Genomic DNA, 27402 nt, shown 5'->3' on the forward strand with positions numbered 1-27402 from the left:
TGCTGTTTAGCTCCCTACTGTATTTCCTCCCAGACCTTCCCAGTCTGCCCCTTCCCTAAGGAGCTCCACTTATAGCTACCACTAGTCACTTGGTTCCCCCAGACCAGCACATGTAACTAAGGAAGTGCCTTCAAGTCCTTTTCTCTAAGAATTGTTTAAAAATCAAGAATGAAAGGGTTAAACAAGTTTGTCCCTCTGATCGACCTTTTTTTAATCCCTGTTCCAGGAGCATGTGCACTGCCATTTGCCAAACTGGCTAGAGTGGTCCAACAGTGTCACCTAGTGGTATGAAATCACATTATGAAGACTTCAACATTAAAAGAACTCATCCTTCTCAACCAAGGTCATCTTATATACTGCCTTACTGCAGTTAAAACAAAAACATGAATTAGGCTTCAGCCTTAGAGTTCAAAGTAAATTACAAAGCTTTATTGAATAAAAATGTTTTATATTTAGCAAGATTGGAAGAAAGTAGAATATTTTACACCTCTATAAAAATATAGTTAGGACTAATTCTCAAGTGAATACAGTACAGAGAATAAACTACTGTAGGAATAACCCCCCCCCCCCTTTCAAATTATTTGTAAAATAAATCCTGTCAAGTTTTAAAATGTACTAAAAGCTTTGCTAGAAACCAGTTCCAAGAAAGAATCCCACTGTTTGTCTAGTTTTCTTAGATTTTGTATGTGTAAGTCTCACAGTTGTAACTATTAAAAAAGTTCTGGCAGTTTGGTACAAGTAGGGTTAAATAACTGTCAAAAGGCCTTACAAAAGTTATTTGCAGTTTTAGTGAATCAGAAGAGGGAATGAAATCTAAAAGTAGAAAAAAAAGTCACCTCAGAAAATGTACATGGAATGCAAGAGTAATGCCCTGCAGACTCCTGTGAAAGGGATGGCTTGTCTTCGAGAGTATCGTCAGTCATCATTGGGTTTGATCTGCACTACTATTCCAGCAAGGGGCACACTGGTGCATTAGCCAGCCAGAGGGCTGTACTACCTCTTAATTCCAGTTTAGAATTAGTTGTGTATACAGAAGAACAGAGTGCAAAGTAAGAAGTTTTCCACTCATCAAGAGCAAGCAAATAAGAATTACATTGCATTCTGTGTACTTAATATATTTTAGTTGCTAGATATTAAGTACAAAGAAAATTAGTGTTTTCATGAGGAAAACATCCCAGCTGTGCCCTTTACGTGTATTAAAGTGCATTCAGTCACCATTTTTAAAGCAGGCCTGCAAGTCCCTTTGGAATTGGTCCCTAAGCACTGCAGTCGCATTCATAGTGGTAATAATAGTGTATTACAGAAAGTGTTTAATACCACCTTTGGGAGTACAGTGGAATCCTGCAAACTACTGTTATTGGAATAAGTGCCAAAGCACAAAAAGAATAAAATACAATGACCAGGGTATAGAATAGATCTGTGTTCTCATGCTGTAAATTGTGATTACCTGATGTAGGAGCAGCTGTCCCACACCAAGGGATCAAACATGTTTCCATACAGCTAGATATGATCTTTGCAGGTTTCTAGTGTACTTTCCTACCTCATATCTGTACATTCTGTTGTTCCCTAATGTGTCAACGTGCAGGATAGCATCACTTTCACAGAGGGCAGCTGTTGTTAAAAGCTAATACACCAATTTAAGGCCCAGCACCTTGCAGCAAGTTTTCTAGTGAAAGACCAATTTATTCTTCATCTTCATCCTCTTCCTCATAGTAACGATTCCTCTTGATCTGTTCTTCCACAGACAAATCTTCCACATCTTCACCTACCCAGAACACATCTTTGGATTTGCTATTCTGGCTAGGGGATAATTCCTTAGCAGTGACCGTGTTCAATAAGCTGAAATGTTTAGGAGAGTTGGAGTCAAATATTTCTTTATTTGGAGATGGCTGCTGCGTTGTGGCATTTTCTTCCTCATCTGTCTCCATACCCACCTGACCATTCTGTACCAAGTTCTCTTCCCTGTCTGCCTTGATATCAGGCACTTCCCTTCCTCTTTCTTCCTCCAGTTCTTTATTCTTCTCTTCAGTGTTCTGGATGTTCCCATTCTCAGCTCTTTTTTCCTTTCGCTTTCTTTCCATCACTGCCTCACTCTCTAGTTCTTCACTTTGTTTGAATGTGACCCTATCTGCTTTGGAAGGAGAAGATACATTTGCTGTTTTATGGCCCTTAACAGACATTGTTCTAAATGAGGCTGCTACTGTAAATGGACGGCTTCTTTCCTTCAGCGAGGATGTTCTTCGTAGCTTTTTGAGATCCAGGTCCACATCCTCCTGCACATCTGGCTTCGACACCTCATCTTCTGGGGGCCACTTTGGCTTAAATACTTTGAAACCCTCTTCCAATGCACTTCCTTGACTACCTAACTCTGATGGAGGTGGCCAAGCAATCCTCAGTTTCTTTGTTTCTGCTGGTTTCTCTTCCCTTCCAGGCAAAGCTGCAGCTTTTGCTTCCATGCTAGCTGCAAGAAATCCCACCTTTGCAATTGGGGCATCCTCTACTCCTGGATTTTGAGGGCCTTCTATTGTATTTACAGTGTGGGCAGATTTCTCCAGGGACTCTTCGTTCTCAGTTTTGCTTACCCATAGTTCCTTGTGCTGTTTGTGCCCAAAACCTTCATCATAGTTGCCTTTGGCTTTGAAAAGCTGATTGAAGTGAGGCTTGCAATAAATATTCCCACGTAGAGATGCATATGTTCCAAGACTGCAAGAAAACAAAATGTTAGCACTTTGCATGTCTCTCAATCAGTTGTAGATTAAGGCCCAAATTTTAGCTAGATCACTGAAAAACTTGGCATTAAACATCTCAAACAGTGTGTTGACCTGGTGTCACCAGAGGAAAAGTCCTACCCAGTATATAAAAAAGGCATTTCTATGGGTTTTCCTCTTAAGTGCTCAAAGATCTTTACAGCAGGTAGGTATTATCCCCATCTTACAGATAGGAAAACTAGTCTAGAGAATTCAAGTGACATGTCCAAGGTCATGCAGCAAGTTAGCAGCAGAGCTGCGAGTAGAACCTGACTCCCAGCCCCTTGCTCAATCAACTAGACTACAGCTGCCTGTATTCACAGATGAACATTTGCACAGAATCATATTCAGCTTCCTGTTATATTTTAGGAAGGTTGAATTTCCTTCTAAAGGACTGACACACTCATATACCTCACCTTCTGCACAGATTACCTGAGTTTGCTATTGCAATGTGAACAGCGGAAGCAGCTGATATGAAACACCTGCTGGTTGGCAAAGAGACGTTCCATTGGGTACACTGTCTTCTGACACACAACACAGGTTTCCTTCACTGGCAACTGAAACTTCTAAGGAAAGAAAAGAGGGCTTGTTAACTTGATAAGAACTAGTGGGTGAGGAGACTTGACTTGGGTTTTGTCCAAGACTTCCAGAGTTCTCAGAAACAACTTAATATTTAATAATTAGCAGCTCTGAACCCTACTTGTACCCTGTACCCTACTTGAGTAAGGCAGACCTATTACAGGCTCATTGCCTTGGTTTGATTGCATTCTCCCTCTCTGTTCCCCTATCACCTAAACCTCTGAGGTAAAACAATAGTCAAGAATTGACAGTGGAAGTTTTAAAATTCTCACATGGGTCATAAAGTAAGCTCTGTCAAGCCATTATCAAGAGACTGACTACAACTACACTGAAACTGAACACCTGCAACTGGCCTGTGTCAGCCGACTCGGGTTCAACGGCTGTAAATTTTTAGTGTAGACATTCAGGTTCCTGCTTGAGGCCAAATGCCTGCCCTATGCTGAAATTTTACAGCTCTGCAGGCTGAGCCCTGCAAGCTAGAGTCAGCTGACATAGGCCAGCCACAAGTGTTTAATACCTTGTATGTCCTAGCCTCTTTGCCTCAAACCTGCTGATAGGGAAAGATGAGGAAGTGGGGAATACACCAAAGGGGATAAGTTTAACAAAACACACACACACAGTGAGATGAACAGCAATACAAGCAGCTCAGTGGGGGGGAACAAGTAATGAGAAGGCCAAACAAGCGGGGGGGGGAGGAGGAGGAGAGAAGAGGACAACAGGAGGGGAACAGTTTGCTCAAAGGCTTAGGCTGAGTAAGTTTTACTAAATGCTTATAGCTTTAGGAATGAAGGCTGCTCATTTAGGCAACTTTCCATACAAACTCTGATTAAGCCAGTAATTTATTCCTACAGCCTACTTTTAAAAAGTTAGTCTCAGTAGTTCAGGGCAGCAAGAAATGTATCTAACCCCATATGAAAAATTTCAGAGCTCTAGCAAAGGCACTAGGCTACACTCAGTTTTTAGGGATTTGCAGTTTCACTAAAATGAAAGTTAAACAGATAACTAAAGTTAACCCTGATGTTGACAGACCAGTAACAGTGCGTGTACTCCATCAGAGGCAACATCCCATAAGTTAAGAAATATTGTAAGGATAAACCCAATACTAGTAAGTATTAAGTGTCTACTTGGGAATAACCTCAGAATGCGTCTCCTGACAGCATCAAGGAGGTGATATTCTGTGACCACCAAAGAGGTCACCTGATGCTCCTCACTCCTTAACACACCTACTAGAGGTGACTTAAATGGATGCTTAATAAAGAGGAAATGGCACATTGAATATCCAGTCAAAAAGCTGGTCCTTCTGGACTGACCTGATTGCAACAGCTTTTCTAGCAACAGAATAGAAAGTTACCTAGGTCCAGTGTCAAAGGGGTACAGAAAAATCACTTAGATAACGGTCAACTTTGTTGCATAGGCATGTTTTACTATAAGTTTACTAAAAGCCTTTAAGAGAAGGATATGATGGTTAAGGGATATGGAAGCAGAAAGTGCAACATCACAGGAGACAGTTACAGGGGTTGGTGTCTAGTTTGTATTTTAAATAAAATGACATGGTTAAGAACTGAAGGTTATGATAGATGAGGATCAGGTTGTTGAACAGAGCCAGCTGATTTAAACTGGTTTGTCACAACTTTAATGTTGCACATAATTAGGCAGTTTGCTATATATTATTTCTCATCTAATGCACTTAGATTGAGAACTTTAAAAATAAACTTTGATATTAGGTATTTGAAATGACACTAAGGGACTAATCCATACTGAGAGCTTGATAGAAAACCTCAAAAAACTCCCAGAGCCTCAAGTGATTTGTTTATTTTTAAAAGGGAACTTCAAGGCACTGACCCTTTGCACCAATGTTCTCACCTCTGTGTGAGTGAGTCAGTGCAAGCTCTAGAACATGCCACTGAAGTTTACTAGCCCAAAGATCTACTCACCCATCCTTGCCACAAAAAGGAACAAGGCATTACTAACTTCCTTACCAATAAAAGTTGCCATCCTTCCGAAGCCAGCGTAAGTGCAAGGCTGCACTGCATAGTGCTAGCATGTGTTATTGCAATACACGTCCCCATCTAAGAGGAGGAACTTACATGGATATACAGTGACCCCTGTTTGTCTGCTGAAGAGGTGGTTTTTGGGGTGCATAGAGAAAAAATTCCTTTCTGGGCATTACTATACATAGCTACTATAGGAGGAGGGTGAAGCCCAGTTAATAAAAAAAGGAGAGCTGGAGAGATAGCTGAGAGTTGAGCTCACATTAGAAGGAAAGCAGAAGGCAGGAGTAGAGATTAGGAACCAGGAACAGGAAACAGAAGCTGGAAGAGAAATAGGAACCTTGCATAAAAATCAACAGCATCTGGGCTATTCTCTAAAAACTGCAGCAACAACTATTAATGAAAGGTTTCAGAGTAGCAGCCGTGTTAGTCTGTATCCGCAAAAAAAACAGGAGTACTTGTGGCACCTTAAAGACTAACAAATTTATTTTAGCATGAGCTTTCGTGAAGTGAGCTTTAGCTCACGAAAGCTCATGCTAAAATAAATTTGTTAGTCTTTAAGGTGCCACAAGTACTCCTGTTTTTTTTTTTTGTTTGTTTTTTTTAACTATTAATGAAGGTAGAGATCCAAGTTGGGTTTTATCATGCGAGCAGACTCTTTTGAAATAAGCACAAAGGACCACAAACTTAAAGGATAAGCAGCTTACATATGAACACACACTGGAATACCTTCCAAGTTATACAATCCTAAAGGCATATTTGCCTCTCAAATTTTGCGCTTACAGCACCTTTCAGAAGAGGTGCTCACAGCACTGTGATATTAATTAATTAATTAAATCTTGCTATCTTCTTAAATAAAATAAATACTATACCTATCCTTTTACAGATGGGGGGAAATGCAGAGTGGTGAAGTGATGTGCCCAAGAGTAACACAGGAAGTCTGTGGCAGAGCAGAGATAAGACTTCCTATTTCAGACAGCATGTGTGAAGAGGATGCACCTCACATCATGTTATTGAGATATCATTAAAGTGCTCATCACATAGTATCTGTGCGCCTCGAAGTGAGAAAATAAATCCCTGTCCAAAAATTCTCCATCACTTCCTCGGCTACAGTTATATTGGGGTTGTTCTTGCCTGTTTATATCCCAGGAAGTCATGAGCAGGTCTACAGCAATCACTACCGAAGGAAGGCTTGGGTAAGGAGAGGAGTAGTAGACTGGGCTCTAAAGATGATAAAACTTGGACCCATCCTGATCTCCAGTGGAAGGGAATTTCACATCTAAGGGCTTGCCTCTGAGAATGCCAGGACTCCAGCTCCTAGGAGCTATACACTGAGCTCCCTCAGCTATGAATACGAGACACGAGAACAAATGGATATAAATTGGCAGTCGGGAAGTTTAGGCTTGAAATTAGACGAAGGTTTCTAACCATCAGGGGAGTGAAATTCTGGAACAGCCTACCGAGGGAAACAGTGGGGGCGAAGGACCTCTCTGGTTTTAAGATTAAGCTTGATAAGTTTATGGAGGGAATGGTTTGATAGGATAACATGATTTAGTCAATAGGTCAATAACGTGCCGCCACTGGTAATTAGTACCGAGGGTCAATGTTGGGATATTGAAAGTCTTTTTCCCCCGAGTGTCTGGCTGGAGAGTCTTGCCCGCATGCTCGGGGTTCAGCTGATCACCATATTTGGGGTCAGGAAGGAATTTTCCTCCTGGGTAGATTGGCAGTGGCCCTGGAGGTTTTTCGCCTTCCTCCGCAGCATGGGGCAGGGGTCGCTTGCTGGAGGATTATCTGCTACTTGAAGTCTTTAAATCAGGATTTGGGGACTTCAACAGCTGAGTCAAGGGAGAGAATTATTTCAGGAGTGGGTGGGTCAGCTTTTGTGGCCTGCATTTTGCGGGAGGTCAGACTAGATGATCATAATGGTCCCTTCTGATCTTAAGTTCTATGATTCTATGAATACCTTCTTGATTGCAGCTGCTATCATGGCTGAGGCAAGGAGGAAGGCAGACAGCCAGGCCCCAGGGTGGGTTTTAAAGATTAGCATCAGGACCTAGATGAAAATCTCTAGGAACTCAGACTTAAGGAAAGCCAAGAGCTTGTCAATGCAAGACCTACATCCAGACTTCTGTACTCAAAACTTCTCCTCCCATCCCAGAAGCAAATTAGTATTCCCACACTGTCACTGGAACAGTGCCCCTTTAACAATATAGCAGCTGTCAGCAGGCAGCTCACAAACTCCATCTTTAAAGAACTAAATTACAATTGTGTTGAGATGCTTTTCCATTCATAACTCAAAACCCTGTGCTGAGCACTGGGCAAAGTTCCATTATATCCAGTCTCTTTTCTGTCAGGAGTTAGTTCCAGCATGAAGTTTTTTTTAAAAGATTTTACCATAGAGCAAAGCTGTGAGTTTAAGAGCTCTCTGCTGAAGAGTTTGGATATTGATGGATCAATAGCATAAGATCCCCTGGGAGTGCAAACAGATTCATAGGCTGGATTGAGTCTATGTTACAATCAGATTTGCTTAAGTATTAACTGTTGCTGGTGCTTAGGAATTAAATAGCTACTGTACCTTCACTACTTTTGGTGGAGAGGTGTCAGTCTGGTTGGCTGGTTTGGAATCAGAGCTCTGCTGTTTTGTGTAGACATGTCTCTGGGCTTCAGTCTCACTCTGTGAGTTTAGTTCAACTGGAGAAGGGAGGGGAAGGAAAGTTCTGTTCAACTCATTTTTAAAAACCAAGAGAAACTCCTAGGAAGTTCAGTCTGGTAAGACCATGTAGCAATTATGTCAGAGAAAGGCTTAAAGGTCTGTCTGTTCCTGAACGTGTATGACTAAAGCATTAGTGCCAGAGCAAGCAAATATATTTACTCATCTTTTTCTGCACTGAAATTATCAAATGATTGAGTGGCTGTGTTGAGGGAATGAGATAGGTGCCAGCTTCTCAATATGCACTAACCACGTTCCTGGGAAATATGGCTCCACTTTAATAAAATGGTTAAGCACATGCCTAAAGTTAAGCTTGAAGTCAATGGGCTATAAACATGTGCTTAAATACCTTTGGAAGGCAATTTAGCCAATCAGCTACTGCTAATATATTTATTGACTAATCTGTTGGCTACAGTGCTTGCTGTATTTGGCTCTGGAACACTAAGTCCAAATGGTGGGAGAATTGCACTGCTGGGGTTAAATTTAAACCCTTTATAAAGCAAGCATTAAAGCTGTCTCAGCACTACAGTTACAAACCAGTTTATAAACCTGATAAAAATTCCCAGGTCTTGAGCTGGTCTGAGGTTTTAGCACAAGATTTTTACTAGAAAAATCCCAAGAATCTGAAGGGGTTGCAAGTGTTGAATTAAGATTACTATATTCAGAAGTAACAATCTTTAAAAACATTTTAAAAAACAGAGTCCCAATTTTATTCAAATTTTATGAACAAGATCTGCTCCTTCTGGGCTATCATATGACAAGTTTCATAATCAGTAAATTCTACAGCCAATTTCTAAACCACTGGAAATGGGAGTTTATAAGACAAGGCTGACCATTACAGGGCCATGAACCAATGTCCACTTTAACCAAACAACTGGTTTATATGTGCTACAAAATTACAAGGCACCTAAATAATGTGATTGGGCTGCCATTATGTGTGTTAGTGTACCTATTGGGTTCCGGGTGTGTGTGTTAGTGCAGCAGGGTGGTTATCCGCTCCTGCCCTGCGGGGCTTGAAACAGCCCAGGAGAGGGCTGGGGCTGGGAGCAAAGCCCCAGCTATTTGGGGGAAGTGGCTGCAGCTGGGGCCATGCCCCAAATAGACTAACCAGGCCTTATAAGGTGGCCAGGGCAGCCAGAAGCTCAGGAGTCTCTCTCTGCTTGTAGAGAAAGAAGGGCCTGGCTACTAGGGAGCTGAGCAGGGTACTGGGAGTAGGCTAGAGGAGCTGGGGAGTTCCAGCCTGGAAAACCCCCAGGTTGTGGGCCTAGCTGAGGGCCTAAGACCAGTACTGGGGCTGCAGAGGGGCAGCTCAGCTATAGAGAGGCAGCAGGTCCAACCCACCCTTGTCTGTGATGAGTGGTGTATACTGCAGTCTGCCCCAGGGAGTGGGGCTAGATGGTGACTGGCAGTAGCCTTACACTGAGGCGAGGTGGGGTTAATGGGTGGGCGTTCCCTGGGGTGGGGAGACCCTAAGACTGAGGGGTTACTGCCAGAGGGCAGCACCCCCGATAACAGGGCACTGGATCTGGGAGGGATGCAGGGGTCAGCAATAAGGTGGATCACCAGCCTGCAGGGGGTGCTCCAGGATGCTGAAGAGCTAATTCCCTGAGATGACCAGCAGGAGGTGCCGCAGGGGTGAGTCCCGCATGCTTACAGTTAGGATCTGAGTTCTTATGCTCAGATTGCTTCATAAAGCTAAATGGAATCCAGTCTTGACCAGCATATCCCTGTGATTAAATGGGAATTCTGATGCTTCCTCCAGAAGCTATGGGTTCTAAGGGCAAACTGATCTCGACATAAGCATGGCAGATAAGTAGACAGTGCCAACACATCCTGCCATCCACCTGCCCACTCTATTTATTGGGCTAGGAGAATGAGTGCTTACTGGTGCCATCTTCAGAAAGATTGGAATGGAAATCCAGACTCTTCTCCCTGAAGAAAACCTGCAAAAGTAATGTTATACTGTGAACCATATGAAAGTCAGCTGGGCTCACCAGTTAGACTCAAATTTCTAAATGGATCATCCCAGCATGAGTAGCAAAACAATGGGCAATTAATAGAACACTAAAACAGAAAAGCCTGTTTACTAGCCAGTGACCACCCTAAGCTAAGAATTTCAACTGGCTACAAAACATGTTCTGGATTTCTCACCTTCTTCAGGGCCCCCCTCACTGCCACTTCTTAAGTAGTCAAGATACATAGGAGCTTAAGTGACTGATTTTGAAAGTTTCCCCCTAAAACTACAAGCTGTGATGCTCCCAGATTAGAACTAACATGCTTGGTCTGTTTTCTACATACTTCTTTAGAAAATAATTTACAAATTTCACTGTTTTATGCCTTCTGCTCAGCTCACACAAATACTGTGAAGTACAAGATTTTTCATTAACAGAACTGTTAACACAGCCTAGTATAAACTTGGTTCTGGTATGGAATAATTTACATACCAGGTGAAAAGCTCAATGCAGGTTCTAGAGGGCTATTTTAACCTGGTTCTCTCTATGTTTAAATAAAATATAGCTTAAATATACTTACACATTGAGGAACTAAAATGCCATAATCAGATTAACAGCAGAACCTCACTAATTCACACTAATGACTGAAAGTCCTATTGCAAAGGATTGCACTTTGGAAATTAACGAGGAAGTAAACAAGTCCAGATAACATACTTTGTTCATCTGACTAGTTCAATTTTAATGATACTGCCTAATAAGCATTCCACAGTTTACTTTGTACCCATAAAAAAGAATTTTTAACCACTGTTACTGAATCTTTGGTATGTACAGGATGAGGGGAGCAGTGGTTTTTTGCACTTGAATTATGAGTGTACAGGTGAGTGAGGTTCTGTTGAACCTCTCTTTCTCCAGAAATTTCTGCCATTTAATAGGTGTACCCTGGACAGGGACACTAGATTGATCCTGCAGTGATGTCAAAGTGACCATCTTACTACCACACAGTCTATTTAATGTGGGTTCTTACACTGTGCTCCTATTACACATCAAGTCAGTCACTAAAGGAATCCCTATAAATTAAAGTAACTTCACTCTAAGAGCTAGCAGAGAGAGGGTTTTATTCAAACCTTCCGTTCAACAGCAGAAAGTCTAACAGAGAAACTGCTTTTATTTAATAGGTTTCCTTTTAAGAGAGACTCCCCTTGGTGGCTGTTTTACCACCCCACAAGCAGCTAAAATGTGAAGACTCACTCAGTTCCCAGCAAGAAGCTGAAAGCAACAGTCTGGCTGCCTGCCGAGGGAAGTGCGGAAAGGTTTAAAAGCCCTCCCAGCATTAGGCTGTCACATGTTCAGAAAGCTTGTAATGCACAGTATTTGAATTATTATTGTTTGGCTACTTTTATCCCCTTCTACCATCCCCCAATTTAAGTCACAGATGCCTTGAGACTTTGCTTATTGTGTGAATAAGGGGACAGTAATTATATACTCATTTTAAAATTAAGTTTAAACAGCAGGAACAAAAAAGCTAATCAGGTTGCCAGTTACATTAAACAATATCTGGCAACTCTGCCGCAGAGATCCACTTTCAAGTCATTGTGACCCAGTACTTTGCACTTACACATCTTCTCCCATCTGAGGCTCCCCAGGCACTTTACCAGAAATTTAAGTGTGCAAGCAAAGCATCTACAAGGTTTTTTCCCCATTTTACAGAGGGGAAAAATGGCACAGAAGAGTATAGTGGCTTGCCCAAAGGTCACTCAGGAATGGTAGAGTCAGAAATAAGATGCAGGAGGCCCCACTTCCAGTCTGCTGCTGCTATTAGATAATGCTTCTTCTTCCCATGTTCTTAATATGCCATCATTATGAAATTCAAGGATTCTGCCACATCAAAAACATTTATTATATTTGATAGACAAGCGCAACGCCCTCTAGATAAAGTTATAAAAAATAGCTAGATATTCTGCACACAAAGGACTTTATTTAGAGTCTTATAAATTAAGATTTCTCTTGCCTGTTTGTAATTCCATCCTACATTTTGATCATCTCAAAATCATGAGTGTCACAGCATGCAAATAATTTGAATCAGCCAATACAGCTCAATTTCCAGATGCCTGCTGTGTGTCTTCAAGCAGTTCCATTTCAAGGAGAGTTCTTGATCCTCAATCAATATGAGTGCATCTTACCTTATCCCCATCCTGATGGGAAATGGAGTCCTCAGGACTTGGTGGTACATTCTCTTTCTGCTCAGATTTGTAACTCTTGATTTCACTGTCACTGGATTGAATCTCATTCTATAGAACAAAGGAATTGAGTGTTGACATTTCTTTTTCCCTTAGAGTGAGAGAGCTTTCCATGTTTCTTCTTAAAAGAAGTCTTGTGAATACTATGTCTTGTAACACACAGCTGATGACTGAAGGGAGTCTACAAATATTTGATGGGTGAAATACACCAAGGAGGGAAAGGAAACGTAGGATAATAAAGGGTATGGAATAAAAGTTATACTCCATCATCACAGTATCAAAATACCTTTCCACCAAAAACCAACTGAGTCTTTCCTTAAAGCCAACTTTTCTTTCTTTCTTCTTGTCACTCTGGATAATTCCACATCTTCCCTTACCTGAAATGCTGCCCCATGTTTTGTTTTATTTAGGTCATAAGCACTTCAGGGCAAGGAACATGTATTATTCTCTAATGAACTACGAAAGTGAGTTCTACCCTAGCTTCAATGCACGTCAAACAGCCAGGTGACAAATTGGAACTTCATCTTTCTCAAAGTTTGTCTCATTTCAGGAAAGTTTTACAGAAAAGTCTTTCAAATTTTCATCTAAAAAACCCCAGAGAAACCTCATGCTTCTTTTGCCAATCAATCAGTAGACTCCGTGGCAATGCAATGCTCATGCCTTTCATGAGACAGCCTTTCTGTGGCAGGGGAAAGAAGTTGCCAAGCACCAGCAGCATACTGGACATCAAAAGGCCTTATTAAAATAGGGATCTATATGCTAGTCCCTATCTTTTTGAACCTTAGTGTTTAATATGACAGGTCTTTAAATACAAGTAATTTTTCCAAGTATTCTTTGCAGTGTTCTGAAGGGATTATGCTATCACACTTACAACAGAAGAAAATATACAGTATACTTAAGGCTGGTCTACACTGGCACTTTACAGCACTGCAACTTTCTTGCTCAGGGGTGTGAAAAAACACCCCCGAGCGCAGCAAGTTTTAGAGCTGTAAAGTGCCAGTGTAGACGGTGCACCAGCACTGGTAGCTGCACCCCTTGTGGAGGTGGGTTTTTGGTTTTTTAAATTATTTTTTATTAAAGAGTGCTGGGAGAGCTCTCTCCCAGCACTCTGCTTCAACTACACAAGCCACGTGCAGCAGCACTTTAACATTGCCAGTGTAGACAAGCCCTTGGTCCTGATCAGGTGCTGTCTACACAGACAACCCTCAAAAGAGTTCTCTCCCCAAAAAGGTTAATAATTCTGTTTTATAGCATATATAGACCTGGACCTTGTTTTAAGATTTTACCGGTATTTCAGCTGGATACACACAGGATGAAGTAGGAAAGTACAAATTGCACACTTCCATACCAGCAAGATCCATTGTGCCCCGACAGTGGGGAATACAAGGAATTCATAGTGGGGAAAGATGGCAGAATCACTGAAAGCTAAGGAATAAGACCCATAGCTTCCACTGGCTTATTTGGAAATTATTGTAAACATTGCTGTAGCAATTTGCATCCACACTTAGCTACAATCAATGTTAAGAGGCCACGATAGAATCCTGCTGGGAGTGACTGAGGGTGATAATCTATATAGCATAGGCTCAGCCAGCAGGGGCATTCAAAGAAGCTCTGCTCACAATGGGACATCAAGCCAGACTAGTGTTCCAGCTGGTGTGGTTTGGACTTCACAGTGAACAAAACCTAAAGGAGTCCATTTGTTAAACTGGCTGGCTGCTGGCTTCTATGGAATGGTTTAGTCAGTGAACCCCAGCCACCTCTGTTACAAACTGGAAAAGACAATTTAGCAAACTGAATGTAACAAAGGGAAGCATGATCTAAAATCTGCTATTAGCAGTTAAGCAGATTTATTACATTGGCTGCAATTACTTTCAGTTCATGCCATTAAGTTTACTTCAAGTACTGTCCAAGGTCTTGAGAATTAGACCCACGTTGCATATGGCATGGAGAAATCCCTTCAGCTTGGGCTGGGGTGTTCCAGCAGCAAGATTCAAAATGCAGCTCTAGATATAGACACTTCTAAGAACCACAAGCACTTCCCAAGCTTAACTTGGAGACTCTTCAACACTAGGGGCCAAAAAGTCACCCGTCTAATTTCTCTACACGTGGAATGTACAGCTAGAAAGGACACAAGTTCAACAAAAGCCTCTAACACTAAACAAAGCAGCTGATGGTTCCAATTGACACACCCCTTTCTGGTGCATAAGCTTACACTCTTGCTGTTTCTTTAGCTACAATACAGTTTGCTGAGATTCACTAGCTTCTCATTGCCTGTTCAGTTATCTGGCCAACGAGGACAGCTCAGATCTTTGTAATAGCCTGTTTCTTACCTGTGCCGAGTTCATATGAATAGCTGAGAAAAGGGATGTGAAGAGGAATGGTTGCAAAGGGGAAGATGGCTGGTTATAAAGCACAGGACTGAGTCAGGAGATCTGAACTCTACTGTATTACCTCGGGTAAGTCACTTCATCTCACTGTGTCTCACTTTCCCCGAAATCACAGGGGGTTCATAAGATTACATTTCATTAGTGTTTTTAAAGCACGCAGAGATACTCGGATACAGAGTGCTACAGACATGCAGAAAAAGATGCCAGTTGCATTTCAAAGGAGGGTCTTCAGATAGCATGTCACCAGTTGTGTCTTTAGAAAGTATTAAGATTATTTCAGGAAAGGGCAAGTACACATCTCTTGCTGCAGTTTTCTCAATTCTTCAGAGCAGAAGACAGCTTTTAATTCCAAGTGAGACAATGAATACTCTGTTCTCAACAAACATGAGAACATTACATTTTAATAGCCTAGTTTCCATCAGAACCATTTACTAGCCTCAGGGCTACACCAGTAGGACACCTACTACTTCACAGACACGTACCATGTGGCCTGTGGAGCTGCCTTGCTTGGACACAGCTGCCTGGTACTTTGCCAGTCTATCCTTTATTGAAGTTTCTGTTAGGTGAGGCATCTCCAGGTTTCTTCTACTCTCTGGCTTGTCTGGACTGAGTGTTGGAGAGCTACAGACCAGGTGATCTGGAACAAGGACATTATATAGTTAGAGTAACCTTCATAAGTGAAGCACTGAATAGTAAAATCTTCTGTTCAAAGAGATTCAGGTCTCTTCTTCCTCCACTCTCAAAACACACGGGAATCCCAGACTTGAGAGATGTTCTACCCCATGGCTTATGCTATACCAGGAGTATCAGTCTACCCCTGCAAATACAACTGAATCCTAAAAGCAGCACCTCAGAATGTGCAGTTAACATCTGCTTTGGCACAATCCAGCCAGTAAACTCCTCAGCAGTAAAGACGGTAAAACAATCTGTACTTAGAAGAACATATAGGCATTATCAAGCAGATAGCAGGTGGAAGTGCTGAGGAGAACAAATGGGTTCAATTATATTTAACCCAGAAAAGAATGGTAATGCAAGACTGTTCATTACACTACTAATGTACCCAGGTTTTGGTTGGTTTCTTTGGTTTTTTTTTTTGGGGGGGGGGGAGGGGGAGAGAAAGGAGATGGAGAAGGGAAGGAACATAGGACTATTTAAAAAAAAAAAAAAAGAGGAGGAGGGGAGGTGAAGCTTAACCCTCCACTACTAATAAATCCCCAAATATACCATTTACATGGTGTCTTCCATCTGAAGATCTCAAAACAAAACACTTCATAAAACTAAACCTAATTTCACATCATACTGGCAAGATGGGCAAGAGCTATCTATTTTACATAGGAGGAGATAGAACAGATATTAAGCATTTTGTCCAGTGCTCTGTCATGGATTACCAAGCCATCCTTTTTTCACATCAATTCACCACTATCTTACAGCCTTTATTTTAGACAAGGAAAAGATTTAAGGGCCCAACACCTCTGATTATTCAACTAACTAGCTTCCCAGTTAAGGTCCACTTACATAATAGTTTTGACCACAATGTGGAGAACTAGAAATGAAGAGACCTTTCACTAACTAACCCAGCCTCAAAATGAAAAACTCATTTTAATTTAGAAGGCATAATGTTTTAACAGGGTGTAGGATGGTAAGAATTGGTACCTTTAATTGCTCTCTCTCTAGCGTGGCTCAGATAAGGATATTGTTTGCAACATTAGGAAGTAAAGTTCAATGCTAGCCATAGGCTGGAAACATAGAAATATAGCTTTAAATGCAACTCCTAACAAAAGCTGTTTAAAGATACCTGGACAATACAAGGTAGTGTTCATGAGTCAAGAATTCCATAGCAGGTGCCCTAACTTTTGGAGGGATTTAAAGCAACATGAAGAATTTCACAGTTCTGGGTCACAAGGGAAATACTGGCAGGCAGGGAATTAGGGAGAAGAGTGTTTATTATTTCTCTGGTTTCTAAATTAAGTTTATTTTCCAACAGAAGTACAACTACCATCTAATAGAACATGGGATTAGGAATCAAGAGATATGGCTTCTATTAGCTCTGCTATGAAGTTTTCTCCCATGCCCCAGTTTTTCTGTAGGATCCCGGAGAAAGATACGGGGTGCAAGGATATTATGTTTAAAAAAAAAACAACTTAGTTTATTAGTGTTCATAATCATCATCAATCATTCCTAGCTCTTATCTAGCACTTATCAGTAGATCTCAAAGCACTTTACAAAGGAGGTCAGTATCATTATTCCCATTTTACAGATGGGGAAAACAGGTGAAGCAACTTGCCCAAGGTCACCCAGCAGGAGAGTGACAGAGTAGGGAATAAGAACCCAGCTCCTTTGAGTCCCAGTCCAGTACTCAAGGGCCACACTGCCTCAAACTTCAGATGGAAGGCGTTCTATCTCCTTCCTCTGCCAGACAACATTATTCCCCTACTGTTACATGCACAAAAGGGAGTTGTTTTATGCACAGGCCCAAATGGCTCGAGACTACCAACCTGAAGCATTATGGCTCCTCTCTCCAGAGCAGATGTCAAGGTCCTCTGAAGAGAAGCTGTTTTCAGAGATTCTCCTGCTACCTGCAGTCCTACTCTGGTCCCGAAAAATCTGTAAAACAAAACCCACCTATGAGCTGTCTGGACAAGCCAGAGATTGTTGTGCATAATCCTTTGAGATGCATAGGTGACTCTAGCAAATCTCCTTTACTGGACTAAACAAATCCAGCAGATGTCCTATTTAAGCAATATCAAGTTCGGTCACAGGATACCTACCTCTCCAGACATATCCATAGATGCCTTTTGATTGTGAAAAACAACTAGAATGCAATGTGTTAGATGCTGATCTCCAGTACATAACCTACAAGCTAGATGTCCAGGGAAGGAGATATATAAGCACTAATACTAGTTTATAAATTAACAGTTTACAAGCTCAGTAACAATCATTTCATCAAGATGTGAAATTAAGAGAGAAATAGGTTTTAAGATAGCAATACATCAGCATTACTATTCAGTAACTACAAAGTTCCTGCAGGATAGGTCCATCAAGGACAATTAGCCAGGATGGTCAAGGATGCAACCCCATGCTCTGGCTGTCCCTAAGCCTGACTGCCAGATGCTGGGAAAGGATGACGAGATGGATCGCTCAACTACTGCCTTGTTCATTCTGAAGCATCCAACACTGGCTGCTGTTAGAAGACAGATACTGAGCTAGATGGACCATCGATCTGACCCAGCATGGCCACTCTTATGTCAGGGTGTTTTGTACTAGCAGCAGAGACATATTCTCTGGTCAGCTCCTTCAGATTTGATACATATTTGCTGCAATCAACTCTCAAATGGCTCCCTATAAAACTTTAGTGCACAATAAAAAAAATCCAACAATTATAGAAATAAGTTTCAACAGCTCCTCTGAATTCTCTGTGGTGTGCAGAGTTTAGTTTGCCTACACCTGTTTGTCGGCAAACCTTTCAGAAGTGGTGTGCCGAGTCTTCATTTATTAATTCACACTAATTTAAGGTTTTGCATGCCAGTAATACATTAATAGTTTTTAGACTGTCTCTTTCTGTAAGTCTATAATATAGAACTAAACTATTGTTGTATATAAAGTAAACAAGGTTTTTAAAATGTCTAAGAAGCTTCATTTAAAATTAAATTAAAACGCAGAGCCCCCCAGACTGGTGGCCAGGACCCAGGCAGTGAGAGTGCCACTGAAAATCAGCTTGTGTGCCGCCTTTGGTACACGTGCCACAGGTTGCCTACCTCTGGCCTACACCAAGACTGGATGTTTTCACAGCTGAAAGTCAACCTATAAAAACAGCAGGAGGAGATGAGAGCTCTCTTCTCCCCAGGAAGAGTTAAGTCTCAGAACCCACTGGAAATTAAGGGGGCGAGGGGGCGGAAATTTGGCAAAACACTCCAACCACACATTTCTTTTCCTGCTTCCAACAATTCTCTCATTTTCTGGTCACCAAACTGATAGAAATTCCAATTTTATACTAACAGCTGTACTATAAGATAATCTCTGTGAAAAATCAAGCCTCTTTAGTACACAGAACAGAGGAACTTCACCGGGAAAGGAAAACGCAGTTGGAAAATCCCTTGTTTTCCATTAGCAAGGTTAAAGAAATTTAATATTTCTATAGTTTAGAAAATTGGTAACTTTTCTTACTGGAAAAGCATTTTACTAAGAAACCTTTTCCTTCTGGTGAAGTTACTGATAGATGCACCCGAGCGGAGCCTACACACTTGTAGGAATTTGCAGACTCCTCAGTCATCTCCAAGATTTGCTTGCACATTCTTGTTGTGTTCCACCATCACTACTACACTGAGCCAACACTCTGAAGTGCCTGAAACCTTACTTACAGTTTGAGATTAAAATATAGACAACAGTTTCTCTTTTCTCCCAGTACATAGAGCAGAGTATTTTAGGCTGAGATTTTTGGGAGAGTGCTGCTAAGGAACAGTGTCCTTTTGGGGGGTGGAAGGGTAGGGGCGAAGGTGAACTTCAGATGCATTAGCCTATTGAAAGTTCCTACTAGCATAAATTTGGAGACATATCTGACATCTAGTTTGCAAAGTTAAACACAAAGTTCATGCTTCTTTATATTGGGTGTGGTTAGCAGAAAGGAAGGTAGAACAAACAAGTTATTACAAGTGCACAATATGACCCAGGAAGAAAGTTTAATTGGTCAGGTAAGTGCATCTGGAAGTACTAAAGAACAGCAGTTCTCTTAAACTAGAAGCTCTCATGTATATAACTAAATCTTGAGTGTATCTGGATTTCATTCTCATTTAAATGACAAACAATCCTTTTTAAGAACAGAGATGCCTAAGTCTAGAAGCTTCCTTGAGTTCCTTAAGGAGTGGTTTCCTCCTCCTCTCTCTCCTCCGTACATACCCCATCCTCCTTCCTGTCAGCAGACTGGAACTGATTTGAACAAACTTTCCCTTAAATCTTCGCTCAGAGATTATGTAGACTAAACACATCAACAGAAATAAAATAAAATGCTAGGGTTTCCTGAAGCTTAAGGTAAAATTCTTTCATGATGCTTTTAAACCAGATTGGGCAAAATACTCCCTTCGTGGTATAATTCATTCCATTATGCATGAAAGCACACTGTACTGGCTATCCTATCAACCAGAGCAAAACCTGGTCACAGCCGCCAAGGAGTTTACAATCTAGAGTAACTGAAGTAACTATGGTTCTGCTTAGCAGGGAGTTGAGTGATTCAAAGTTTGAGAGGAATAGTCCTTTCTTTTGTTCATCTTATGCCATCATGGGAACAAATGGACACTAGTTATAGGGCAATAAGTTTAAAATAGAGTGAAATACCACTTCACTCAGTATATTGTCAAACTGGAATTCATTGCAGCAGGAAATCAGAGTCAAATACTGGAAGTAGACAGTGTAATGACTGTAGCTATGCAGTAACATAAGTGTACTAACATCTCAAGCCAATCTCCTCAGCCCTCCCCAACAACTGTACATATGCATTTGTGGGGGGGGGGGGAGAGAGGAAGGACGGGGGCGGAATACCTTCACCTGATTCAGTAAGACACTTGCCACAAACTCGCTGTGACAGCTTGGGCAAAGTACTATACTTTGCTGTACCTCAGTTTCCCCATCTGTAAAATGGGGTATGCAAAAAAAATTACTAATTTCTGAAAAGCCCCAAGTTTCTTGGATGAAAGATGCTGCAAGTGCAATGTTGCCATTCCATTTGGTCTTTTGCCCAACAACTCGTCTTGCTTTAGGAAAACCACACCTAATTTATATAGCAACATAAGAATACAAGTCACTACATATTAGATTAACAGTGCCAAAAAGAACAAGTACCTGCCTCAAAACAACTCAAAGGGACAATTGTATCTTAATGCTTAAATGGAATGTTTTAGGTTATGCTCCCTGACTTTAACATAAAATTAACATATAGAGATATACCTATCTCATAGAACTGGAAGGGACCTTGAAGGTCATTGAGTCCAATCCCCTGCCTTCACTAGCAGGACCAAAGTATTGATTTTGCCCCAGATCCCTAAATGGCCCCCTCAAGGATTGAACTCACAACCCTGGGTTTAGCAAGCCAATGCTCAAACCACTGAGCTCTCCCTCCCCCCAAAGACAACTTTCTTCTACCACTTGCACTTGTGTGCCTTATTTGATGTGAGTCACTGTGACACATTGAAGTATCTTTGAAATTGCCAAAGACTTGAGACATTAGAACCAATAAGTAATAAAGGAAAGCTGGTCTTTTGCTTCAGGCATCAGTTTGAGTCCCACCCTCACTTCTCAGGCAGGCTGCTACTGATGTGCTTAGAAGTACTTTCTTCCCAAAGATGCAATAAACATTTGTCTTGCTTCTGAGATTCAGAAGCTGGATCAAAATCTGAACAGAAAAGAACTACTGGAGCTAGTGCAGGCGGTGCAGCATCCCTGGGCAAAATGTAATCCAGCCATTTTTTTTTTGTTCAGTTTGGAGAGTCTGGATAGTTTTGTTTCTACAAACAGATGCAGGTGAGGACATAAGGGGCAGAGACAGTCAGGACCATCAGTTTAGGAGCTATCCATGTTGAATTACAGAACTGAGCACACTGCACTTTGAAACTACCCAGACTTGTGCTGCTTGCTTCTCCAGTTGTTCCCTACTTTAATGCAACGAAAGCATATCCCTATGCTGCATGACTGAATCTGCATGATATCACCCTCATACCCCCTAAAATTTCCAGGGCCAGAAAACTTACAGAAGTGCTTTTTAGTTGCAACAAAGGCCTTTCCCCTTCATTTTAAAAAACTTAAGGCATCTTACTTTATAAGTTTGATTGAGGGGGGGGAAATGCATGTGCAAGATGAATTTTGAGTGGGCAAGAATGGAATTTAAGAATCAAAGTTTCAGGACTTACAGAAACTGACCCCAGCAGTTCTGAATTAGCCAGTTTGCTGTGACCGAATTTAAAATAATGACTTATCTATGACATTCAGTTACCAATTCCAGCTGTTAAAGACGAGTACTTTGGTCAGCTCAAAAACACTTCCTTCCCCCAATGCTCAGATACAGTTACTCAGGTTTGGCTGGAAAACTGGTACTTTCCTGTGTTTTCATGTGCTCTGGAAACTTGTGCCCATGAGAATGAATTCCTGAGAAGAAATCTCCAAAGTCACACCTTGCTACTGCTCCTTGTAATTAGCACCTTAGGGATGGAGTCAATAGCAAAGGCAGCTCTTGAAAATTGTAATGAGAACTAAGAACTCAGATTTAAATGGTTACTTGAGAAACCATTTTGAATGCCTATATTCAGGCCAAATATTCAGCCTAACCCAAAGATTTTGTTCCCCAAGCCTCCATTTATTTCATATCTAAAGTAAATATCTCCCCGTCCAAGATTTTGCTTTGTTTTATTGAATAATCTAATAAAACCATCACAAGTAAAACAAAGCCAGAAATATAAGAAATTATGAGAAAACTGGAGAATCCACCAGCATCAAGGCCCCAGGACTCTGTTGTAAGTCACTGGCATATGCAACTCATTTTCTAGTTAAGCAATTATCCCTGGGGACAAAATCTGCAGTCCACATGCAGGATCAAATTTCATGAGCAACTGTAGGAAAATTCAAGCCCTGTGCGTTTGCAAGTCAAAACTAGTAAAGGCGTGAGCTCCTCTAGCTATTTTCCCTCTGAGAGGATTTTCTTTGATAGGAAACATTAAGATACACAGATGAGAGTTTAGCAAAAAGGAGATGGCATTTCAGCTCAGTACAATATAAAAAGTGAGCCCTTAGACTTTCCCTGTAGCTTTGGCAGACCTTCCTGTCCCACAGCAGTGGGTGTTAAGCTATTCACAAAGGGAGCTTAATAGTTTAAAAAAAAACAAAACACATGTTTAAATGACTCACTGCTCAGTGCCCATAGGAGAAATTAAGAAGCAGTCAGCCCCACCTTGTTTTAAAAAAAATAATTTACTCAAATACCAGTCCATTCTGTGTTTTCGATTGGATCCAACCAAAAAAAAAAAAAAGAGAAATAATCTATCCATCCCAGATTAACATGTTAAAAGAAGAATTCCCTGCTATTGTGGAACTGCAACAGAGTCAGTGACTTGAAGTGAGTGAGGTAATATATTTTATTGGACCAACTTCTGTTGGTGAGAGACACAAGCTTTGAAGCCCTGTGTAAACTCAAAAAAACTTGTCTCTCTCACCAACAGAAGTTGGTCCAATAAAAGATATTACCTAACCCATCTTGTCTCTCTAATATCCTAGGACCAACAGTTACAAGACTGCATACATGGAGAGTCAGGGACCTCCATAGAGTTTTCAGCTCTTTAGCACCAACCACTTCAAGATACCTTTTTCAGCTTCAGTAATGAATAAAACTGTCATTTGTACAGTTAATAGCTCTGCACCACCGCCTGCAGAGAGTTTTCAGATGCCCAGGAGGAAGTTAATTTTTAGCCTCTTAAGGTCTGAAGTTATATAATCCTTACCTTTGTTTGAGCTGCATCGCCCTTCTCAAACATCATCTTTAGTTTGTTTAGTGGGATGTTATATTTCTCTATCTTCCCTGAAGAGTCCGGGTTTTCACTGGCCTCAGGTTTGCCTACTTCTTGTCTGGATTCTCTTACACAATTTTCCATTTTATCACTCTCCAGTGAGTAGATCTTAGACTCCTTGCTGTCAACACTTGGATATTTCAATTGGCCAAAGGCTCCAGAAGGTGATCGAGGTTGAGATTTTGAATAGACCCTTGATGTTTGGTCAGTTTCTGCTTCAGAAGCAGGGTTGGTTTCTACTCCAACACTGGGGCTGGCGACCTTCTGCCTAACCTCAGTACAGTTGCTTTGTAGGGTTTCCGTCCCAGACTCTGTTCCCAATATTGGATTCTCCCACTTCTTCTTTAACACACTCAGACTCCCCCTTTTAAAATGAGGGGGAAGATTTTCTGTGTTCTAAAAAGAACAAGAAGTTAATGCCAGTCAAACTGCCTGATGAAGCATTAAAGCACTTCTTTTCTGTACAAAAGGAAGTAAAGACTCAGTGCTGATCTTAGCCCGCTGCTCTTTCAGACAGCTGTGAATAGTTACAACTGTGCCACATGGAGAAAGCATCTGATGGGGGGGGGGGGGGAAGAGGGAGAAAAGTTAGAAGCTGAAGCAGGAAGTGATCAAACAGGATGGCCTTATAAGGAAAAAGAGAGAATCAAGGTCTAATGAGAGTTAAAGACACAAAAGGCTTGAATCCACACACTAAGGAAATCTAACAGAATCAACACCAGCAGACTTTGGAATGAGAGACTTATGTTAACAATGGGAAAAGCAGGCACATGTAGAGGGGTGCTATGCCAAATGTTGCAATGTTTTCCATCTGCTCTAAGGGAAGCAGAGAGAACAATTAACTATCTATTCCAAGAACTAAAGATTATCTTTCAAAACCCACTATTACTTTGGATTTATGCATTTCTGCTTTCAGTTAGTGGCAGCATTTCAGTGCCAACAGGCCTCTAAACACAATATTTTACACCACCCAATACAAATTAAACATTACAATTCTTTTGCATCATTTATAAAATCTGATCATATAGTGGAATATTTAATTCTTCTACTAAAGGTAACACTCTGATCACTGAACGACACAAGTTACATCCTACAAGCATTGCCACACCACCGCCATAAGCCAACAGAACATATTCTGGGTTAGCTGGTAGTGACCCACAGCAATACTACCCCTCAGATTCAAGTACCTTCAGACTACTTCTGCTCAGCAGTGATTACCCCATGTACAAACAGAACCCCGCATTTAGCAAATTCACATCCAATACCTGCCAGCGCTGCATTTTTGTGGTTTGCTCCTTATGGATCCTACTTGCAGATAGTTTTACTTATGGTAGAACAGGTCTGCAAGGCTTTAGGGAATTAAACAGGATTAGCAGCTATATTGGGATTTAAGTCTCTCACCCCATTACTCTTCTAGTCACATTCTGAATGCTTCTCTACAAACTAACTAGAATCCACTTAAGCTTCAGGAAAAGATCAGTTTATTTGCTCACTGTATTTAAAGCATATATGAAAGTTGTAGGGAAAATGGCACAATGTATTAAAGAGGTAACAAAGGTCCCCCGCGTGAAGGGTTTTCAGAACAAAATTAGACACTGAAGTTCCTGCAGCTAAAGTTGCCTTGAATCCCAGGTGCACTGTTGCATATGGAGTTCTGGCATGTATCATACCATGAGTCATTCTGTGCTTAGGCTCTGCTTTGCCCTGCCCATACAAGTGATGCAATAGCTTCCAGTAGTGAGCTGGCATTCTTCCTTATTAACGCTGAGAGATTACATCCTTCAAAGCACCCCACAACCTGCTCTTATAAATAAGTTTAAATATAAATGTTTTAAGCAAGAATTATTGACCTCTGTCAGGTCTCAGTAAGTCTTTGGATGATCATGTAGTATGGGAATGAAGGAGCACTGAACAGGCTCCTGCCTGGTCTCTCTTGCCCTGGCTACCAGAGACAAGACATGCAATGCTTATTAAGTGTGCCATCGAATTGCTCACGTGTGACTGAGGAAGCATGCTCAGAGAGGGAATTGCTCATTCCTTTTGGACACCGTAGTTAACCCTGTACATTTTAAATGAAGAATAAGCAGATATTCTGCTTGTAAATGCAGACTTGCCATCTTAGAGCATTCTCACCGGAGTGTCCTGATCCCAGAGCAGTGGGAGGAAGTGAAACTGTAATAGCAGAGCCAAACAGAATGGCTCTCTCCTCCCCCAAGGCAAGTAAGTCCAAATGATTTAAAAATCTACATCAGAGAAGGGCCCCCTAAATGGATCCTGCAGTTAGAAAGGAAAATAAATTAAAACTATTGGAAGCTGACAGCATCCCTTTAAGCTTCAAAATTTAGATAAGAAATGAGCAAACAAGCATAGAAACCATACAACTGCCTAAAACTCAGAAAACAGAGGTGGCCATTCATGTTTTGTCATTAGAACAGAGGACTCCGAGCCAGCTGCATCTTGGCTTCTACTTAGAACTGAACCAATGATTCAGTATGTGACCTCAGGCAAGTCACTTGACTTCCCTGTGCTTCAGTCATTCCAGTGGGGGAAGACAGGCCAAAAGTAAGCCCTTGGTGAAAAAAGGCAAACACTTCATCTGAGCCAAGTATTCTTGCAAACACAAGATACAAAAAAGCCAAAGCGCATGTATGGGTTGTTTAGCTTCCCTCAAGAGCAGCAGTCTCAGGAAAGGTTTAACATAGCTAGTCACCCTAATTTACATGATGCTTCTCATTCCAGAAGGATCATAAATACTTACATTTCTTTTTTTCTCTGCAGTAGCTTCTTCAGCTGCTTTCTGATACCTTTTGGGAAAGGGGAAGAAAAAAAAATTAACTGGACTACAAAGTTCCAAATCTTTTGGTGGGAGCACATTCACCCTCAACAAGGATAGTACATACTTTCCAGACCTCATGAACAAAAAACTGGAGATCTCAAACACTTATCAGTTGATTGTCATGGAAAAAGTGGTAAGACACAAAAGCATATGAACAATGTAACAAGGTACAGTGACATGTTCTTTTGAGCAATACAACTCTTACAGGAAAAAAAAAAAGATATTTAAAACCTATTGACTAGTAAACCCATTAAAACACCCAGCAGTCATCCCACACTTTATTGCCCTGGACAGATAGAACCAAAGCTAAGAGATTGTGAAAGACCTTGCTCAATTGGTTGCAAAGACTAAAAGAGAGCCCAAATAAATTGTAAAAAAGCCATAGGTTTTCCCACCAAAATGTTGTAGCGACAAACAACTTTATTTATAGTAATTAAAGTTCTACTTTTCAGAAGCAATGGATGGTAGCCTGTTTCCTATTTGGGTACATTTATATTCTGCCTCTGAATTCCCCAGTGTACCATTCAGGAGCCTTACAACTCCAGCTGTCTTGCAGTCACATCCATGCCATCATATCATTGGAATCAAACACACCACTTAGATCTCTCTTGCCTTCTTGGGGCCTGATGCTGAAAGATGCTTAAGTAACCTAAGAACAGATTGCACAGAGGAAAATGGAAACTAGGACAGATTACAAAGGATGAATATAGGCAAACAACACAAGAATGCAGGGGCAAGATTAGAAAGGCAAAGGCACAAAATGAGCTCAAACTAGCTATGGGAATAAAGGGAAACAAGATGACTTTTTATCAATACATTAGAAGCAAGAGGAAGACCAAGGACAGGGTAGGCCCACTGCTCAGTGAGGAGGGAGAAACAGTAACAGGAAACTTGGAAATGGCAGAGATGCTTAATGACTTCTTTGTTTCGGTCTTCACTGAGAAGTCTGAAGGAATGCCTAACATAGTGAATGCTTATGGGAAGGGGGTAGGTTTAGAAGATACAATAAAAAAGAACAAGTTAAAAATCACTTAGAAAAGTTAGATGCCTGCAAGTCACGAGGGCCTGATGAAATGCATCCTAGGATACTCAAGGAGCAGACTGAGGAGATATCTGAGCCTCTAGCTATTATCTCTGGAAAAATCATGGGAGACGGGAGAGATTCCAGAAGACTGGAAAAGGGCAAATATAGTGCCCATCTATAAAAAGGGAAATAAAAACAACCCAGGAAACTACAGACCAATTAGTTTAACTTCTGTGCCAGGGAAGATAATGGAGCAAGTAATTAAGGAAATCATCTGCAGACTAAGGTGATAGGGAATAGCCAGCATGGATTTGTAAAGAACAAATCGTGTCAAACCAATCTGATAGCTTTCTTTGATAAGATAACGAGTCTTGTGGATAAGGGAGAAGCGGT

At 41.2% G+C, this 27402-nt stretch overlaps 1 protein-coding gene across 3 annotated transcripts in view; it reads right to left on the minus strand.

The window, feature by feature from the left end:
- Positions 1–407: 407 nt before the first annotated feature.
- LIMA1 (LIM domain and actin binding 1) overlaps positions 408–27402 on the minus strand; it is a 42400-nt gene continuing 15405 nt past the window's right edge. For 2 of the 3 annotated variants that reach the window (XM_044994792.1, XM_044994793.1), the window contains exons 3-11: positions 25908–25953; positions 23084–23545; positions 17102–17210; positions 15089–15243; positions 12163–12270; positions 9916–9973; positions 7896–8011; positions 3180–3313; positions 408–2703 (exon numbers count right to left, since the gene is read on the minus strand). In XM_044994792.1, the coding sequence (XP_044850727.1) occupies positions 1683–2703; positions 3180–3313; positions 7896–8011; positions 9916–9973; positions 12163–12270; positions 15089–15243; positions 17102–17210; positions 23084–23545; positions 25908–25953 (2209 nt within the window). In that variant the 3' untranslated portion in view covers positions 408–1682. The remainder of the gene's footprint in view (positions 2704–3179; positions 3314–7895; positions 8012–9915; positions 9974–12162; positions 12271–15088; positions 15244–17101; positions 17211–23083; positions 23546–25907; positions 25954–27402) is intronic. The other variant, XM_044994795.1, reaches the window with a different exon arrangement.

This window comes from Mauremys mutica, chromosome 20, assembly GCF_020497125.1.
Source record: "Mauremys mutica isolate MM-2020 ecotype Southern chromosome 20, ASM2049712v1, whole genome shotgun sequence".
Classification (NCBI taxonomy): Eukaryota; Metazoa; Chordata; order Testudines; family Geoemydidae; genus Mauremys; species Mauremys mutica.